Source organism: Pleurodeles waltl, chromosome 5 (assembly GCF_031143425.1).
Source record: "Pleurodeles waltl isolate 20211129_DDA chromosome 5, aPleWal1.hap1.20221129, whole genome shotgun sequence".
NCBI classification, from domain to species: Eukaryota; Metazoa; Chordata; class Amphibia; order Caudata; family Salamandridae; genus Pleurodeles; species Pleurodeles waltl.
The window spans coordinates 1648107773-1648129446 of record NC_090444.1 but is presented as its reverse complement, the minus strand read 5'-3'; the positions used below and the strand labels follow the sequence as shown (position 1 = coordinate 1648129446).

Sequence of the window (21674 nt, the reverse complement as noted above, 5' to 3'; positions counted from 1 at the left end):
TATTCAGATTTCTTGTTTTTGTTGTCTATTGTGATGATTATGACAAACACTATTGACATCCCCTCTGCCCTGTCGGTCCATCGGCCTAAGGCGTGAGATCCATTATTTGATCTGAGATAATAGCACCATTGCTGCAGCGCAAAGAAATCCTAGCTATCACAAAAAATGTAGGTGAATAATAGTTTCTTATCCGACAACAGTTCATGAAAAGCCATCTGAAAGTTACCTGTAGTTTATGCCCTTGGCATCTCTCTCCTGTAAGCCACAGTACATCTCATCACAATTAATCACAGTATAAACATGCCGTTGTCTCTCAAACAGCTACATTTTTGTACAAATATGTAACTTAAAACAATTATAAGCTGCTGCATAGCCTTTTGATAAAATTATAATCATAATTTTATTACAGTAACATGTATAATTTTTTTCCAACAGAAATTCTTCATACAAAAATATAGTGTTAAGTCATTAGGCACAAAGTAGTAAAACATGTTTACATAAAATGACAAAAATATAGTACACATATGTTCAATAGAGAGACATAAGGGACTCAAAATGCAGTCAACCACATAAGAAGATATAAAAATATTCCTTTGCATCTAAAAAAAATTATTATTTTAATAATCGCAAAACTATTAACCATTCATAGTGCGCCTCAGTGAGGCTCGCCTCACTTATTCTAGACCTGCATATCACGATGAGTGTACCACAGATACAAAACGGAAAAGAGCATGCTACCCATAATTTCACAAATTAGCTGCCATAAGAAAATTATATGCCTTTTGTGTTTCAAAAAAGCAAAATCCTGACTGGTGGTTTAGTAATACACATTTAGATTACAAGAGAGAGAGAGAGAGAGAGACAGAGAGAGAGATAGAGAGAGAGAGAGAGAGAGAGAGAGAGAGAGAGAGAGAGAGAGAGAGAGAGGTAGGTAATGGCTTCAGTGAGACACGTGTCGCCATCTCTCAAACCTGGATTAATCTGCATGGTTAGAGCTGAACTGCAGTTGTCCGGGTTTTTCTTTTTGCTTACAAGACATGATAGAAGCCGAGGTATACAATGATGTCTATCAATGCAAGTCAAATACAATACCAATCTCATTTGGAGGCTATGCTAATGTCAATGAGCATCTTGTCCAGGTATTCGAGGCTTTATAGAACAGTGAGTTAAAAAGCTAGAACACTACAGGGCCCACTCTAGAACACCATCATTTGCAATGGTTCAAGTGTTCTGCAGCAATCTCATCTTTATTCTTTCAGACAAAGGGAGGGGGCTATCGGAAATGAATGAATCGTCAGCGCTATGGGGTCCTGGGGATGACTGCAGTTCCTTGAGGGGAGCTCTCTGGAGAGAGCTCTCTGCAGTGCTAACTGAAGCACTTGTTATAGATGATACAGATGCATTGTCAAAGACAAAATGATTTCTGGGCCTCTGCAAACCGGGTCTTTCAGTTTTCCCATCACTTATTTTTATCCCGGCACTGCTGCAGGCCAACCTTTCTGCACAGTTATCTGTTGACAGCAGTGGGGCAGGACAACAGTTTTCACGATGGCCCTTAACAGTGAAGTTCTGCTTCTTGATGCCGCTGTCTTTGCTGGATGAATGTTGAGGACTGCGGCAGACACTCTTCTTAGGCCTGCTATTCAGACCAGTGTTCTTGCATATTTTTGGAACTGCATCAACAGCAGATACCGCCTTTCCCTTTATGTCAGGCATCTTTATTGATGTGCCTTTTGCATTTGTTACCTCAATCCTCCGAACAGTTGGTTTTAACATATTTGACTTTGTCTTATTCCCCAACATCTGAGCAGCAGTCGTCAGCTTTGATGGGACCCCCACTTGGCTTTGGGACAGAGATCTCTGGCAATGCTGACCTGGTGGCAATTTTGGTGCCTCCCCTAGGCGAAGTGAATGAAGAACAGACATGTTTCCACTCCAAGAACTGGAAGCTTGCTTTTTGCACTCGGCGAGAGACAATGGCTGCGGGCAACCTGCTTTCAAATCCCGGTGCTTTATGGGTTGTGGGCAAGCCAGTTGGCAACCGTTCTTCAGAAGAATTCGGTCTTCCAGAGGTCGCCTCACTACAAAGTCATCCGTGGAGGCACCTGCACCACCATTCTTGTCTGCTGGTGCCTGGTGAACTGACAGAGGAATGGCATTTTCAGTGTTTCTCTTTGCTGTCCTATCGTGTGGTTGATTTCTAGAATTACCACAATCTCTAGCTTCTTGTTTATTAACCTCATTTTTGGAAACAGGCTTGGGTGGAGCTTCCACCTGTGGAGAGCTACAAAAGGACAATGCTTCCCAATCAATGCTACTCAGCTGGAGCTCGGATATCACAGACATTACATTTGGCGAAGGGGTTTCAAGACACAGTTTGCTGCCATGGAAAGGGGATGCTGAATGGTTGCCAGATTGACAAGTTTGTTCTGCAGAATCCACTGTTACAAGCAAATGTGAGGTGCCTACATCAGCATCTCGAACAAATACTTCTGCATCCCAATCAATGCTACTCAACTGCAGCTCGGAAATCACAGAGGAGACCCTTGGTGAAGGTGTTTCAAGACCAAGACTGAAAGACTTGGTTGGTGATGCCAAACACTTCACGGGTGCATGAATTTGTCCTGCAGTGGTAACCCTCAAGAGTGGATCAGAGGTGCACAAGTCTGTGTCAGGCAAAAACACTTCCGAACCAGAGTCTTTTTTAAAGTGAGGAATGCCTGAAGCCGGGGAGTCGTTTTGTTGCTCTAACCTGTTGGGAGGAGGACTTGCTTCAGTTATTGAATTGGAAAACTCTTTCTGCAGTGTTCTCAAACTGGATTCCGAATCCCAACTTGAAAAGGTTTGGAGTTTAGGGTCCAAATTCATATGCGAAATGAGTTCAGCAATATCATCTGGATTAGACACTCCTTTGTCTTTCGGTTTATTTTTCTTACCTGAAAAACATAAAAGTGCACATATTAATTAAATACACATTAAACATGTTTTTATTTTTGAGCGTGCATTATACTTGCATCATCAAAAATATTGACAGTGCAATTCTGTGGACTGGAGGAGGGCGGTGATAGTCCTTTGTTTATTTCCATGCCAATGAGGGGTACTGTTAGGACCGGTCATTTAGAGCCGATTGTTATTAAATGTTTTATTTTGGTCCATTTTATAATGATTAAGCACGAGTTATTCGCCGCAATGATCCTTACAGAGTTAATTAATAAGTCCCTACCTTCCATGCATGCCTAAAAGCAGCTTTCACAGCAGAAGACAGTAGACATTGGCAAAGCCAATAGGTCTGCTATTGACATCCATGGGCAATGATTACTTTTAAAAAACATCTTTTGAAAGAATATGCCACAAAAATAAAGAAAACCTCAAAATGTGGCAATCATATGGTAGCAATAAATGAAAATAAATAAAAACATTACCATTGCTTTTCATTTTTAATGCACAGCACAGAAAATGTGATTAGGTGCTATATTGTTTAAATTACTGTAATCTGAAGATATAGTTTAAGCACACATGGATGACTAACAGAAACATGAAAAGGTCAAAGAATGGAAATAAAAGAGCAGCCTGTGCACTTCATAGGGCACATGTGGTAAGGAAAATGCTGTCACTCACAGTCCAGAAAAGCGAATGGCTGAAGTGAGCTAACCCAACACCCCATACTCTAAGGACTTAAGGAAAACGTGAAGGACAGCTGAACAAGAGACGGTGAGAGCAGACTCAAATCCCCTACTTGGATGTGTATTTGTATGAATGACTTTTGTTACAAGAGGCTGACAAAAGAGTTAAAGCTGTCTGAATGCCAGTCCTAAACACTGACTATGCTCTCAGATTCCCCTTTCTCCATTCCTTTTCTTCCTATCTGCCCCCATGGCACACATACATGGACAGGGAGCAGATCATACAAGAAGGAACTGTGCTATAATTAAGGTTCAAGATGCCTTGCATACACAATTACTTGTATTTACTTTTAAGTCCTGTCACCCTGTTCTGTGCTTGATCTCAAAAGGTGCAGTTGGAAGAAGCAGAGACTGCCTTGGCCCTCGAGTTAAGAGATCTGAAAGTCATCAGGCCAACTGTTGTTTCCACCTGGCATGTGACTGCAGGACACAATTAACACCCCGAGTGCATTACAGGCTTAGCTGCTTCCTTTGGTGGTTCAGGGCCTCAGAAGTCCAGGAAGAATATATGCAAAGAACAGATCTACTGTCTATAAGTAGAAACTAAGAGCCCAGTTCATGTCAATTATTGGAGGAGCCGCAGAAAGGTCACAATTTATTGATTAATATCGAAGACAGACAAGACCATCTATAAGAATTAATTCACCAGCAGAGGTAACATTGAAGACTGAAAATGCTAAGATCTCCTAACTTTTACTACACTGAAAGCTGGGAGCGCAGAAAGACTTAAGAGCTAGAATAGGAGAAACAACCATGGCTCTCCGATACAACACATCACTGGGCAAACTTAAATTCATGGGGGTCCACTGAACTTTTTTTGTCCTTTCCCATTACTGGAAACCATTTACAAAGCTTTGAATTCAGATTCTGGCATGCCAGTACCACACGTGCGACATGCGGTTTACTCCTTGAAAAAAAAAAAGGAGCCAATCAGTCTGGTTTTTCCCAGAGAGGCAAGGGGTAACGAGAGGGTATTGATAAAAAAAGCAGCAGTTCGATAAGCATCATTACCTTTAAAATTCATGAATAGTGTGTTGAAAAAGCAGATTTCAGTTCTGTCAAGGTTAAAGTGCAAAGCACCACTGATGCCCAGGTTTTAGTGTCTCCTCTAGTTACATGGCCCGCATGGGGCACTGCATTGAATAATGACTTCAGCCTCAGGAGCCTCTGCAACTACTATTCTGAGGACTTTGGTGTTCAGGCTGTGGGCCCCTCCCCCATAATCAGGCTGAAGGCAATTCCCTCCTTTATTGAAAATAACGCCTGCATCAGACTGGGGACCACAACTGTCCTAATGAGATGAAACCTCCTGGATGTCACCAGTGAGGATTTGTGTTAGATCACTGAGAACTCAAGATTGTACAGGGACCCGGGTGTCCAGGCTGATCGGGCACTGCCCTCTTCTTTGGCAGGGCCCGGGGATATTTGTGATAATCATTCAAGTATGCACAGCAGAAGAGTCTGCTGCCCAGAAGTTCAATCACCATGCCCAGAATCTTGGAAATGTCCCTGGAGGCAACACTGAGACCAAATACAAGTGCCCCATATTACCAGTGCTGCTCCTCTTAAAAAACAATGGTGGTGCTGTGTTGTTTCTGAAGGACCAGAACGCAGAAGTAAGCATCATGCACATCCACAAACACAGCCAGCTATCTTTTAAAGTGAGCATCTTGGATTTCTGTAAAGTGAACAATTAATTCAGAATGTAAAAATGCAAAGTAAAGTGGAGCCATCTGCCCTCATTCCTTACAAGGTAATAGTGAGTGTAGCAACACCACCCCCTTTACAGAACTGCAGCCATGTCTACTGTTCACAAAAGCCTTTCAACCTCCTGGGGACATCTTTGGGATACACACTGGTGCCGAGAAGGCCTTGATGATGGTGACTCTAGGGGCACATCCAAGCTTTTCATCACTCCAGGAGAAAGTCCCTGGATTGTAGTTTTGACAGAATCTTTGTGCAGTGGACCAAATAGCTACCCAGGATAGGTCTCTGTCAAGTACTTGCATGGGGATGGCCCCTGAAGCAGCTTAGCCTTGGTGGAGCCTACTTCTACCCTAAATGGAGGATTGGTGCCATGCAGAGCGCAGCAGTCTGTGATTCATAAAGTAATTTATCTACCAACGTGGCCTTAGCAGCCATTCCATAAGCATCAATACTATCAAAATTCACGAATAGTGTGTTGGAAGAACACAAATGTTAGATTATATCAAGATGAAAGTGCAAACACTGCAGATATGCAGGTTTTAGTGTCTCCTCTAGTTAAATGGGCTGCATGGGGAGCTGAATAATGATTTTGGTCTCAGAGTTTTCTGCAACTTCTAAGATCATCATGTTGAGGCTGTGAACCCCACCAGCCCCCTCCCAGATATGGTTGAATGCAATTACCCTCTCTGTGAAAATGCAAAACAGGTGAAGCCCTCTGCCATTACTACTTACAAGGAAGAAGTGAGTGTAGCAACACCACACCCTTTATGGAACTGGGACCAAGCCTATTGGTCCCAAAAGCCTCTCTAACTCCTAGAGACTTCTTTGGGGTACTGACTGATGCATTGATGATGGTGGCTCTGTGAGCACATTCATAGTTCACCTCTCAGAAGACCCATGCAACTGTAATTTGGGTCCAGTGATGGTAGTAGAGAAAAAGCTTTACATCCACTGGAATGGAGTTTGCCCCCCTACAACGACGCTGTGAGGAGGTGGGGTCCCCATGCAAGACAATTGGACTTTTTGACCCCTGAGAGGTTCAGGGTTATTTTTCTCTATGAATCTGGATTTTTCTTATAAGTTGTAGCTGAATACCTGTCGAGTCCAACATCAAACTGAATCCTAAGGCACTGAACTCTTGCCCATGCGGAATGTAACGAATAACGACGTGCACCTGGTCTTCAGGTGAGTTTCAAATGAGTTTATCCCCAGGCAGCGAAGGTGTTGTGTAGAAAATTTCTAACTCGTTTGGGCGAGTGGAAACAGGATGTCGGCTCTGGGGTTGTTAATCACTGCTATGTAGGAAACGTAAAATAATGTATCATCCTGTAAATCCCATTTCCATAAATTAACTGGTTGCTAACAGATCTATACAGAATGGATTTACCCTTAGCCTCATAATACAGAAGAGGGCCATGGTAATTCCCACACTGATCACCACCAAACTGGATCAACTACTAGAAGTAGTGTCTCTAGTGCTGATCACTGCCCAACAGTGTAGGAAGCTTGTCTGGCGTTTGGTGAGGTTATACCAGGTCCAGGCATCCCCTATTAGTGAAGTGTAGGCAGTATCTAGGAAGCCAGACCTCTCTAGCGGTAGCTGTGGAGAGCAGCCATGTCTTATCTAGGAGACCTGCAAAGCTTACGCAATACCACTATAGTCACACAGCACTTACACACATGAAAGAACCACAGTGTTACAAAAAAGAAATGTACTTTATTATAGTAACACAAATGCTAGAATACTGAATAGGCAATCTCCCAACTGGAGGTAACTAAACACACTATCATATACACATTAGCAACCAGTAAATAGTATAGAAAGCACTAAGCATTGGTAAAAGCAATAGCAAATAGTGAGGACACTAGTGGAGGGCCAAACCATATACTAAATAAGTGGAACTAAGAACTTCAGGAGGTGAGTACCAGAGTGACCCCCAGCGACCAGGAGAACAGAGGTAAGTACCTGGTTTTCCCCAAAACCAACAAGAGTACATTGAAAAAGGATTATGCAAGGCCCAATCAAGACTGTAAGAACCCAAATGGGGATCCTGACAGAAGAGGACCTGCAAAGGAAGGGGACCAAGTCCAGTTTGAGATGGAGTGTCCGGTTGTGGCAGGAGCCACTACCCACCCTTTTGTGGATGCAGGACCAGGTTGATGGTGGAGGAAGGTCAGCAGTGAGGTGAGGTACAGCAACCTCCTCAAAGCCTAACGTGAAGAAGAGGTGTGGAGCTGCATGTACAGAAATCAGGAGCAATTCTCATGTGATTAAACAGAAAGGGGATATCCCTGAGCTATCTCTACAGACGTGTCTAATGAGTTCAATCAATGAAGCAACTTTAATAGCCCAAGCACAGTGAAACACAGGGTAACAGCTACAACAGTCAAATCATGACTAAAGAACATCTTGACCCGGTCTAACTGTGACTGATAAAATGCTTAATGAAAATTACAATCATTACCAAGTATGAACATGTTCTGTGGCCTAAACACAGTAGAATTTGATCTCAGGCTGAACGGGTTCTATGTTTTTAGGTTCAGAGGGTTTGAGGACTGATACTGCTTACAAGTATTTGTTGATAAAGGTACCTTTTTTGACTGTGATAATTGGCTCATTCTCAAGGTTCGCAATAGAGGAAGTAATTTAAGTTTCTTTTTTTACATTAATACAATACTAAGCTGCTCTGGATGTAAAAACATCACATTAAAGAACTACAGCAATGGCTATTTAAGTCCTTCCCAGATCCCTCTGGTGTGCTTTCAGGCCCCCATGTAACAGTCAGAGCTTTCTGTTGGACTTCCATCTCAGGGCAGAGTCTGAAGAGTGGAAGGGTGCTCCTTGGTTCACGGTGATCTCATGGAACATGTAATACAAACAAAACATGTCCATGTATGTTGTGCACAGCACAACATGATTTTCTGCATAGCACTACACTTAATTTGTACCCTTGTTACTGTATGCGTTAATTTAGCTAAAAAGACACCAGTGGGATCTTCCAAGTATGCAAGAGGATTCTCATGGCACACTGACTAAAGGAAGTTAGAAAAAGCTATGTTTTCAGACCCTTCCTGGGAAGTTGCAGAGCAATAGAGAGTCAGAGATGTAACATATGTTTGCTCCAGACTGTTGTGGGCAGATTTCCTTGCTCGTTGCTTCCAGGCCTTGTAATCTCCAGTCTAGTACGAAAAATGCAGCATATGGGACAGAGGCAGTGGAGAAGCTGAGCTTATCTGGAAGGTTGCTGGTTTTATTTAAGATAACAATACTATGCATTATACATAACTGTTTCAGGGTTCAGTTGTGAGTAAATGTCAGTCACTAATGAACAGATGGGTAATTGTTTGTGGGCGTGTGGTGATAGGAGAGAGGCTGGTGAGCAGAGCATTGCATTTGACATGGCATGAGGCAAAGACATGGATTGTAGAACAAAGTTGGTATATGGGAGTTTTAGCTTATTGTTGTAGATTATGCTAAATGGATACAATTTTGTCTGGGATGACCAAGTGTGAAGTGTAGGATGGTATTAGACAACAACAATGATGTGTTAATGTGTTTAAAAGGAAACTGCATTTCTTGTCTCTCAGGCTTTAAATGGTGGCAGGTGGCATATTATAAACAAGTCAAAGAATAATAATTAATTATATTATTCATGGTAAACTCCTAGGTAATCCTGTCTGCAAATGTTCATTTCTTAGTTGGTAGTGTTTAACATTTTACACAGTGTGTAGCATTAGAAGAGTTATATAGGCAGTCTGTCATGCTTTACAGATACCGATTTGTGATACTTTCTGGTAAAATCAGAAAGTGAATTTAAAGGCATTATTTGTGTCATACAATGCAAAATGCCATTTTGTCATGAGGTCCACTTGACTTTGAAGGGGAGGCAGTTCCTTTCTAATCTTCACTAATTTAGCAGAAATTCCTTTGTGTACAATTGCACTATCCTATTCCTTCTAGCAAATTATTTTAGGAAAAATCACCAACAAAATAAATTTGCTCTCAAATTTAAATCAGTTTTGGCTACCATATCTAGTCATTTCCAATTCAGTTTTTAGAAAACATATTTGGGATGTGAGTTTTAATTTGCAAAATTATCTATTTACTTCCTACATTTTTTTTTAAGGTTCACTCAATTAACTGGGCCAAAATTAGTCTTAATACATGAGATAACAAAGGTATGTGGCCTGTTTATGACCAATGCCATGGTCTGTTTTGACCAATAAGCTATTTCATATATGCTTCACAGGGGCACCCTTCATATGTTATTTCGAAGTGTTTTGTGGTCTTTGAGTACATATTAGATTTGTGCTTCTGGTGTTTATTTAGATGACGTTGGTAACCATTTCTTAGTCAACCTATATGTGGTCTTTTTGGCATTTGGAAGGAGCTTTCAGATGATTTCTGATGGGGTAGAGGAATGATGTGAAGCTTTGAAACCGACAAGCAATTGGGAAGAAAATCACACTGATTGATTGAGGATGGAAGAAGAAGAGCGATGCTTAAATATTTTTAGGGAAATAATCATGCTGGGTGTTGCACACTACTGGACGGTCTTGGGCACCTTGCGCAGCTGTGTAAAGCTGAAGTGCCTAGTTCTCTGAACATGGCACTTTTCAGGAAAAGGTCAAAACACAACTAGAAGGGGCGTGGCCGGGCCACGAAACAAGATGGCCGCTTAGAGCGAGAGCTCCGTGCCGAGGCGGTCCCGGAGGGGCGATGGGGGCAAGAAGACAGCCGGACAACACACCGGGTTCGGTGCCCCTCCACCCTTACAACAGCGGCGACACGGAATCATGTCCGGGGACCTCGTAGGAGCGGGACGCAAGGCAGGAAACTCGCGACTCGCCCCAGGCCGATAAGGCCTGACAAAAGGGGCGGAGTCGCGTCTTCGGGAGACCGGGGACGGCGTGCCCGCAGCAGCAAGGAGCAAACTGAACAGGCCGCAGGGACTGCGAGAGCCGTGACGACCCGCATCCATCTCCCTACAACGCCAACAAACACCCGCGGACCTTCGACCCCCCCACAGGGAGACGGGGAGACGCAGCAAAGGGGTGCGGCCCCTTCGACAGCCGGGAGAGAAACTCGGTCAGAGAGGCAGGATCGAATATCTCCAAACTAAGAACGGCATCGCTGGAGGCACGACTTCTCCCCCTTTTTTCCATCACAGAGGGACAACAAGAACCCTCCCGCTGGGATAATAAACTTTCGCCCCCCTTCCCTCCAGACAACTAATACTGAGGAGGACAGAGGGGCACGACGGGAGGCACGTGGAGGCGAGGAGACGAGGGGGGTGAGCGATTGGAGGGGCATCGGAGATGAAGAGAGCCAGAGGGAGTCAAGAGAACAGAGATACAGGAGAAGGGAGAGGACTGGCATCAGCGTAAGCCACCGAACATCTATCTCCTTATCGGAATCCACGGAGGGAATCTCGGGCCCCACGTGGCCAGACTCTGTGGACAACTGAGGCGATGCCCGGCAACAAACCGAACCATAAACCTGTCAGCAAGCCTGCACGACAACTATTATTCTCAGAAGCGCTACAACACAAACGCCTAACCCCCACGAAGATAAACCCTCAAACATCTCCACCTTTAAACGAGTCCACCACGATGTCTGATAAAGATCAATCCACAACTATGGACAGGATACTACAAGAGATCACCACCGTCAGCCGCCGCATAGAGGGGATGGACGCCTCTATAACTTCATTGACACTAGAAACCAAATCCATGCGATCTGACATTGCAGGCTTTCAATCTAGAGTGACAGGGCTAGAGCAACGCATGGGGTCACTAGAGACACAGTTCAACACGTCTCAGGAGCGAGAACAAGACTTCATCTACCTCAGGAGCAAACTAACGGACATGGAGGACAGGAGCCGGAGAGACAATATCCGCGTCCTTGGGATCCCGGAAAACGAAGAAGGCTCGGATATGCAGGCTTTCCTGACCTCCACTCTTCCAAAAATGATTTCATTGGACTTTGACCCGCCGTTAGAATTCCAACGGGCACATAGGATAGGCCCAAAACGCTCTGACAACTCCTCAAGGCCCCGCCCAATCATCGCATGCTTGCTGCGGCATAATCAAACCCGACAAATACTCCAAGTAGCACGCACCCACGGCCCATTCCGAATAGACCAGCACGAGATCCGAATAACAGCCGATTACTCCAAGGAAACCAATGAACGTAGAAAGGCTTTCCTAGCCCTACGACCCCGGCTTCGCAAACTAGAGATGAAATACGGTCTCTTTGACCCTGCAAGAATGTGGGTTACCAAAAATGGAGAATTCAAGGACTTTTATAACCCCGACGACTTGAGACTCTTCCTTGACTCTTTTCAACCCCAGCCTATGGACTCTCTCACCACAGACAGTGAGCATGACATTGTAGGAGGCAGTGATAGGGCCGAAACCCCCTACTCAGGAATAAAAAAGGTGAAGACGGCTCTACACGACACCGGAGCCAGTCATAGGGGTAGAGACATGGAGAGACTAACCAGATCATATGATGACAGGGGTCAGATTTTACACGCAGTAGTAACCCACACCCAACTATCGGAAAGAAACAAATCCCGTTCCCCTTTAAAGCCTACAACTGGGTCTTCTTGAGAAGATAACGCAACAAGACGACTCGTGGGACTATCGCTAGAGAGTCGAGAATAACAACTATAGACTCTGCGGAAGGATGAGTACCTTTCCAGATCATATGTGTTTTACTATTGTGATTGTCTAAGACTGCTAGTATCAATGTTAAAACCAGATACATGAAAAGCCTATGCTCTTTATGACTAGCGCCGAAGACCTATAATGGAAAACTGCCAGTAAATCATTATTTGCCCTCAGTACACAACAAGACGATGATTATTAGACCTCACCAACTCCCTATATGTTGAATAAGAGCCCGGTCCCGACCCTATAACCCTATAACAAGGTAACAAGGTAACAGGGGCATTAAACAGATAACAAAAATAAACGCTAATTTACTATCATGGAACTTACCGTATATTCCACACACTACAAAATTTCTCATGGTAGTAAATAACAAAGTATGTGAAACCTCCCTAATACACACCACACCCGACCAGCGCTGACATTAGAACCGTTTAGCCCCCATTATCACCCCAAGGGATGGGACTAGACCACGTAAAGATAAATTAATTCCAATTCAGGGACACACAATATGATATAACCTGAGACATATCAAAGCTCCCATTACTTGACTTTACTTTATTCCACAATAAGAAACTGGGGAAAAAAAATAAAAAATAGAACACGAGGACATAATACAACATAATACCGCATAACGAAGCGAAATAATATGACATTCTACACTGCCACTCCGCACCACATTATAGCATCACAATATAAATTATAAACTATTAGCTATTCCTTTCCCCAGATGTTCGTATCTACCTCCATCCTAATCATTATTACTATTTTAACCTACCATCTACAATAGAACGACTATGATGGTGGCACATACCAAGTAAGACCCTAGTAGGTCAGTATTATGATGTAATAATACACGGCAAGGAGTTAGTAATAGGACGAGATACGCATTATTCTCGCGTAACCCGGGGCTCAGCTACACTCATTACCTATCCTACGATTAATAGAGAGACGCTTGGCATAATGGCTCCTAACATGATAATGTGATGAGATACCAGAATGTGTTATGTTGATCAACCTAATATGTCATTGAAAAGTTGTAAGGCGAGACGAGACGAGGCAGTGTTATAGTCGAATAGAAATGCTCAGGAAGTATTATATTATACTGTATATTGGTTTCATTATGTATCCATGCATACGCGAGAGCTGTAATACTCTGTTTGAGCTCTTTTCCCCCCCTCCTTCACCCTGCCCCCCCCCCCCTCGCCGGCCGGTCTCGGTCCTTCTGTCTGCCCAGCCCCTACTTTAATTTACAACCCTATCTCATGAACCCTTAAACACCCTACGATACCATACAGCATCAAGCACTAGGCACAACATCCTAAACACCATACCCCATCAACATCCGACGCCCCCCCCTCCTCTCCAGCACCGCCCAGGTACTATAGTTATTAACCAACCATTACTTCTGCCAATATACACTTTAGTTATATAACTAATACACTAGCCACTAACCACTGATGAACAGACCCGCTTCCTGATACATAAACACAAACATAAGCACTGATGTGTACCCCCCCCACCCCTCCTTATCACCTATCACCGACATATCGATAACTGGCTGTCTGTTATCTCCCCCCTCACCCCCCCCCGATCGAGATCGCCTGACAGCACGAGAGCTCCGAGAGAAATCGGTCCCGCCGTTTACAGACCTAACGAACGAAGGAGGTTGGACTCCTAACCTCCCTCATCCCTATCCTTCTCCACTTCTTCCCCCAAATTGTACGCTCTCTTGCTATACTCTTAACCTCAACTTTAGCACACACATCCATCCCTTCCCCCCCCCTTCTCCCTCTTTTCTTCTCCTTCTCATTTCTCCTTGCCTTCTTTTCCCCTCATATTTCCCTTCCATCTGGCTCTCATCCTACTTATATTGCCTCTCTTCCTTCACCCTCTCCTCTCTCTTCTCTTTCTTCTCCAGAGGACTCCCTTGGCCTCCACCAGCCGCTAACCCCCGTATAAAGTACAACACCGTATCATATCGAAACACAACTCCCACTCTACCAACTAAGTCAATATCTCCCACCCTCTCTCCCCCCCTCCCACCAACACCAACCCCGGAACGAGGGTGCTTACTCACAATTATCCAATATGTCGAAGTCCCACCCTCCAGCGACGCGACCATTACGCATACTCTCTTGGAATGTACACGGCATGACGAGCTATGTTAAGCGGAAAAAGATAATGTCCTATCTTCAATCCAAAAAAACAGATATAGCTCTGATTCAAGAGACTCACCTTGACACTCTGGAATCCAGTAAACTTAAACGGGATTGGGTAGGGAGGGTTGCCTTCAGCTGCCGTCCGACGAGTCAGGAATCTGGAAGTAACGGACCCCGCAAATGTGGAGTGGCGATACTAGTACGTAAATCCCTCCCGGTCACTATCATTAAAACCTGGAATGATACGGAAGGAAGGTATATATTTGCTAAACTAAAGCTAGGAGACACTGTTTTATGCGTAGGATCCATTTACGCACCAACCGGTCCAAAACGCCCATTCCTTCTACAGCTAAATCGCCTCCTGACAGAAATCAGAACTACTCAATACATAATCGGGGGAGACTGGAATCTCGTCCAAGACGCCATAATGGATAGGACAGGCCCTGTTGATATATGTAACAATCACGACAGAGCGCTTCTGACAGACCTGACCACCGACGTCGGTTTGGTGGACTGCTGGAGAATACAACACCCGAAAAATAAGGAATATACTTTCCTATCCACCGTCCATGGCACCCTATCGCGTCTGGATTATTTCTTAGTATCACACACTGTAATCCCTCATATACAAGACACCTGCATCCTAGATAGTGGGCTCTCAGATCACTCCCCAATACTAATCCGGATCCAGGTGGGACTCTCCTTCTCTGGTCGTAAACCATGGCGATTGGCTGTACACAGATATCGCTCTCCCCAAGGGAAGGAACAATTAAAAGCTCATGTAGCTACATATATGGCCGAGAATACAGGCACTGTATCCTCAAAAAGGATCCTATGGGCGGCAGCAAAAGCAACCCTAAGAGGGAATATGATGCGAGATGCAGCACTGGCCAACAAAGACAGAATAGCCCGCCAAACCACCTTAGAGAACACGATACAGGACCTCACTAAGCAATATACCGCCCAACCATCCCCTAGGCTACGACGCGCCTTAGAACAGGCCCGCATGGCACAAAATGAACTCTATACATCTCAGGCGGAATACGCACTGAAAAAATTGAGAGGCCGCCATTACGAACAAGGGGAAAAAGCAGGTCGCCTCCTAGCGGCGCAGCTCCGACAAAGAGAGGCAGCCTCTGCCATCGCGGCCATAACATCTTCTTCAGGAGCAGTACTAACTCGCCCACAAGACATTGTAAACGAGTTCGCCAAGTACTACCGACACTTGTATACTCCTGAAACAACGACAGATCACACACAAATGGAGACATTCCTTACCGCGGCCAATCTGCCCCGTCTGTCTGAGGCAGGCAGGGCCCTCTTGGACGGTAACATAAGCAAAGAAGAGATAACCCAAGTTATAAAAAGCCTCCCCTACCATAAATCACCAGGAGAGGACGGATTCCCTGCGGAATTCTATAAATGGGCTGGGGAAGAGGCAATAACCGCAGTACATGAAGCACTGACGGAAGCATGTCAAGAAGGCTCCCTGGGCGTTCTATCCAATAAAGCCACGATTGTCATTTTGCCTAAGCCAGGGAGAGACCCCCTTCTGTGCGGCAGTTACCGTCCTATCTCCCTTTTGAATGGGGATGTCAAACTCCTAGCCAGTGTTCTAGCAGCGCGGCTACGCAAGGTGATACCATCATTGATTCACAAAACCCAAGTAGGATTTGTACCAGGCCGTACCTCCAGAAATCATATGCGAACTCTTTGCCATACACTGTTAGAATCCATACAATTACCTGACGAAGCCCTAGCCCTGTCCCTAGACGCGGAGAAAGCATTCGACCGCATTGAGTGGTCCTACCTATTCACAACCATGAAGCATTTTGGCCTGGGGGAACAATTTATCTCTAAAGTGCGTTTATTATATGACCATCCCACAGCACAGGTTAACTGTGGGGGCATCATGTCAGACCCATTCCCTATCGGAAGGGGCACACGCCAGGGATGCCCCTTGTCGCCACTTCTATTTTTATTGGCCATGGAACCCCTAGCTGCCACCATACGAAATTCTCACCAAATAAAAGGGATCCATATCACCAGGGGCATATCCAAAATATATCTCTACGCAGACGACATTCTGTTAACAATGTCCGATCTAGAAACCTCGCTCCCAGCATTACTTTCCACTATAGAAGACTTTGCATCCCTATCCGGATATCGGGTAAACTGGGATAAAAGTGAGGCACTACCACTATCCCGCATAACGACGAGGGCAGCGATACATGGCCTCCAATTCAAATGGACCCCGACCCGCCTTAAATATTTAGGAACGTTCATTAACAGAGGTATAGAACATATGGTCAGGGATAACATAGACCCCCTTATATCTAAAATGAAACAAGACTTTGCCAAATGGTCCCTACTAGTCCTGTCCATGTGGGGCAGTACACAGGCGGTCAGAATGGTCACCTTACCACGCTTCACATACGTGCTAGGCATGCTCCCCCTACAGATACCTCTTTCCTCACTCCGATTAATAGACGCATCCATAAGGGCCTTCGTCTGGGGCTCCTCACGCCCAAGACTGAAACCTGCAATAATACTGGCACGACGGCCCTACGGAGGATTAGGACTACCCTCGGTAGAACAATACTTTCTAGCCCTACAACTCTCACAGCTAATATATACACTACCGGATATAGCCGATCCACCGCAATGGGTGATCACAGAGAAACTCCTATATGGACAGTATACGGAGATGGGAGGAACATATGCCGACCATGTTCCCTTAGCTAACCCCATCCTCAAGGCTACAAGCACAGCGTGGTGCAGAGCCCATCGACTACTAGGAGTACACCCCTCCCTGCATACTCAGGCTCCCATAGCAGGGAATAAAAGCATTAAAATAGAAGGGAATATTCTCAGATGGCCCCAATGGTCCGAGGCAGGTATCCACAATATATCTCACATAATAGATGGAGATAGCTTCCGCACATTCGCCTCCCTCCAGGACGAATTCGGCATCCAAAGTAACCAGGAGTGGCGATATCTACAGCTCAAACACTGTATGCGGAGAACATTAGGAACCCCCCGTGGATGCTCAAAACCTCACCCATCGTCACCTATCTTCAGAAATGGGGCCGACAAAAAGGCGTCTTGGCTGGCCTCTATGCCGAATTAACTAACCACCTTTACTCTCAGCCTTTACTTGAACGACTACGCTTAAAGTGGCAGGATATTCTAGAGATAACCTACACGGACGAAGAATGGCCAGACGTACTAGAAGCCCTCGATAGGGGCGTACGTGAAGCACGCCTGAAATTTTGCCTATTTAAAATCCTTCAGGGGTGGTACTGGACCCCCGTTAAGCTCTTGAGGGCAGGGCTGATACCTCACGCGAACTGTTGGAGGTGCACAGAGCCATATTGTGACCAACTTCATATTTTATGCCACTGCCCAACGGTACAGTCACTATGGGACGCGGTACGCCTCGCCTTATCGGACTTCATACAGATACCAAAACCGACCCCACCAGCATTTATCATTCTACATGACATTCGTCCGTATCCCTCCCTATCGCGGGCACATAAACGATTAATCCATACGGCGCTTGCCACTGCCAAAATATGCATACTCCGGCATTGGAGATCTAGCATTGCCCCCACACCCATAGAATGGATGACGGCCATGTACCAAACGGCTACCCATGAACGAGTGATTTATAACCTACAGGACCAAGCAGAACAATTTGAGGAGGTCTGGCGCCCATTCTTGAAGAGACCATGAAGCGGCTGGTGGATGACCAACGGATGATCGATGATCAATGTTCAATGATCAATGATTAGGGAATATCAATTCCCAATCACCCTCTGAGAATCCTAGACTCCGGAAACACACTTAATCTCCTACTGTCCCCTCTCTCTCTCCCTAGCTACGCTATCCTCTCCCCTTTCTCTCTTTTTTCCCTCTCTCTATCAATTCACAGGCCTCTAATTTTGCCATATACACGAGACCCTGAACTACCCAACATAGTAATACAAGTCGCTTCCTAACACAAACAAGGACTGAGTAATCAACTCACATAAGACGTAGACACTCCCTAACCGACCTCACCATATCTAACATACACACTATCTACCCCTAGATAATAACTTACTACAGACGGAGCAGTACAGAACGATCTACTTTCAGGCCTGAACAAGCTAGCCTCAGGATACAAAGATCCCCTGCCTACCTCGAATCTCTTCCTTCTACATTCCCCCGCGATTACCCTTCCCCTTTCTTCCCCTTTCTTCCCCTCCTCTCCCCCTCCTCATTTCATGTGACTATTTCGTCTCTCCCCTATACCAAGATTAACCCCTCCCACACAACCCTATTCTCGCTCCCCCTCCCTTTACTCCCCCCCCACCTGTTCTCCACTTTTCTTCAAAATAAGGGTACAAAGCTCAACTATGCAACTGGGAATTTTACTTACCTGACAGTACATGCATATATGCTCACAATGGAAATAATTGTGGTAAAAGAACAAGAACAATGTTTTGAAAGCTAAACAGTTTGCTTATATGCTGTATGTATCGCCTTATATATCCTTAATAAAACTTTTGAAACTTAAAAAAAAAAAAAAAACACAACTAGAAATAGGTACTTTAAAGTGGTTTGGCTCATAAAATTATAGAAATCAAATTAATCACATTCATGAAAATAAAGAAAAATTCAATCTGAAGAAATTAGCAACAACTGAATATAAGAAAAATGGGGAAGAGCTGATGTTGAACTGTGCAACTCTATGGTAAATGTAAATTCCTTGAATGTATAAAATATTTTTGGACTATAACTGCTAGGCAGAGTGGATATAATTTTAAATAGTCTTACCTTTCAGCTTCTTTTCATCAGCTTCCAACTTTTCTTTATTGTACATTGACACCATGTCAGGGTATGCAGCTTGGAAAAGCGATTCTTCTTCTATCGATACTACAAAAGTGTCTGACGCCTGCTCATTCGTAAAAACATAGTGTTCTGTAAAAGACAAGAACATGGTTAAGTACTAACAAACACAAACACTAAAAGTGAAACCTTATTTTACAACTACGTAGCTCTGGAGGTATGTAGGCTCAAAGATTACAAGAAGGGGCACGGCCAATCAACCAACATTGTGGGTACCACTTTATCTTAGCTACCATCCAGCACTGCAAAATCCTGCCTGCATCTCCAACACAGAGTGGCATCATACAACCTGGAGAGTGTTAGTCATGTTACAAGGAGCTGAAGAGTGCCCTAGAACCCTGCTGAACCGTGGTGGCCGTGATGAGAGCCGATGCTCGTGCAGGCCAAAGGGATGGTGAATGCTACTATGGGTGGAGCAGGGAAAGAGAGCAAGTGTCACAAATGTTCGGTGTCTCAGGCCTGGCGCGCTATGCAGAGGTGTGATCCATCCCCACCCTGGTGCTCCTTGCTTGCCTCACTGAGGTACTCAATCAGGTGTAGAGGATGCCTCAGGGAGACAGACACAGGTGAAGTCAAGATTGCAGTCAGACTCAGCACCAGAACACAGGAAGGAGACCCTGAAGTCAGTGCGAATCCCCTGGTAACACCCTGTGACACAGATGTTGACAGTAATATTTTTTCTGGGTGGACCATCTGGTGGACAGGAAGGGCCCCACCCGGGACCTTTAGGCCAATCTGGGTAAAATGTGACTGGCAGCTTGCCCCAGGCAAAGTGGAGCAACAGTAGTAAAGCGCTGGTCGGATATGTGCTGAAGGAGCTGGACCTGCCGCAGTAGGCATGAAGGACTTCTTTCCTGTCCCAGACTGGGTGAATGAAGCGGCAGAGGCATAAGCTCACACACGTGCCAGAGGGGTCTGACCGCTCATGCTCTGGCTCCCCCTCCCCCTCCCCTTCTCTGCCCAGAACAAAACTAGTATGTGGGCTTGGAGTGGGCTGTGATCTTGGTGAGATTCCTGAAGAGAATAGAACTACTTGCATTAGCAGTGGGCTTCCAGGGATGCTGTAGCCCATACTGATGCCAAACGGAAGTGAATAATTGGAGGATCCAAATTTATAACAGGAAGAAAACAGTAACACTGTTGGACCCCAGGGGGTGAGGAAGGGGGAAGTGGAGGGAATGAGCAGGAGTGACTACTGGCCAGGTGGGTGGTGGGGAGGCCCGCTGACAACACAACGAATGTCAGTGAAGGAGTAACAGGGTCCCACAGCTTAGGTGGGGAGATACCCAGGACTACATCAATGTGAAAACATCTGACTGCATGGACCCCAGCCACGGTGCCAATTATCAGTCTATAAAGTACAACACACCCCTCCGGCAACTGGATACACCATAGCTTCCTGGAAAATAAGCTCAGGAGCTGAGGTATGGGGACCTCGAAAAGTGCCACATACTAACAGGATTACTATATTCCGGCTTAAAGGGCTGGATGGTGTTGTGAGACACAATGGTGAAAGACAAGGCAAGACTAATCCATAATCAGGGAAGATTTTATAAATATGTGCACAATGCGGCACAGTCGGTGACAGCTGCTAGATCTGCTTCTGCCCTCACTGTCATGCCGCACACAGAGGGAAAGACCCCAGCACCTATGAAGTTTATCCTCTAACCAATTCAGGTGTTCAGGACTCTGCTTTTCTCACCTAAAGGCTGAACACTTTTTTGATGTTTGAGACACTTCAGGCTTAGGCAGTCAGAACTTTTTCTCAACAAAAGATATACAGGCCAAATTAGGAATATGGGATAAAGTGCTTTGCAAGCAAGCATATTTCATGTCTTGAAATGAAACCAACAAAAGGTTTGCTGGGCTAAGATCATCATATTCCTAGCTTTTAGGAACAAAGTTGTAAAAAAATAATAATAATAATACCCTCATTTTCAACACTGCTTTTGCAATTTAGTACGTGGTGGTCAATTGTTCGTATTATTGTTGTTTCAAACTACTTTCAGGTCCAGAAAGCGGTACATTTCTGAAAACTAAATTCCAAATTTAGGAAGGGGTTATTTGTGTAGATTGCTCCTGGTTTTATCAACTAAACTAATCATCAAAATAAATCAATTAAAAAAATATTTAAAATACGCTCAAAATAATAGAAATGGATGATGTTTTCATGTGTAATTTCTTTTTTACACTTATTGGTGATTTATATAATGTGGCATCCATCGGATGCTTCTTGTCACAAGAATATAAAGTGTTTGTTGGTTGTCCTAAAGTATGCAATATCGAGAGCCAACAAGTGAGCTGCAGTTTATAATGATCTTTCATAGTTTACCAACTATGCTTTGATTCATATGGTAAAATCAAGCAAACGAAAATGGGTACAAAGGAAACCTATGCATTTCTTTTAATATGTCCAAGGTACAGAGTTCAGAAATGTTGGTTATTTGCACAACACTTAGTTGGGGTTACACATAATAGTCATGATTCAGAGGGCATTCTGAAAAATTAGTTCTTTCTTGCACAATGACTGAAAATTTGGAGTCAAACATGCTGA

At 44.6% G+C, this 21674-nt stretch overlaps 1 protein-coding gene across 1 annotated transcript in view; it reads right to left on the bottom strand.

Moving 5' to 3' along the window:
• Nucleotides 1–371: 371 nt before the first annotated feature.
• GEN1 (GEN1 Holliday junction 5' flap endonuclease) overlaps nucleotides 372–21674 on the bottom strand; it is a 172255-nt gene continuing 150952 nt past the window's right edge. Inside the window, exons 13-14 of the mRNA XM_069235973.1 lie at nucleotides 19049–19192; nucleotides 372–2936 (exon numbers count right to left, since the gene is read on the bottom strand). Of these exons, the coding sequence (XP_069092074.1) occupies nucleotides 1222–2936; nucleotides 19049–19192 (1859 nt within the window). The 3' untranslated portion in view covers nucleotides 372–1221. The remainder of the gene's footprint in view (nucleotides 2937–19048; nucleotides 19193–21674) is intronic.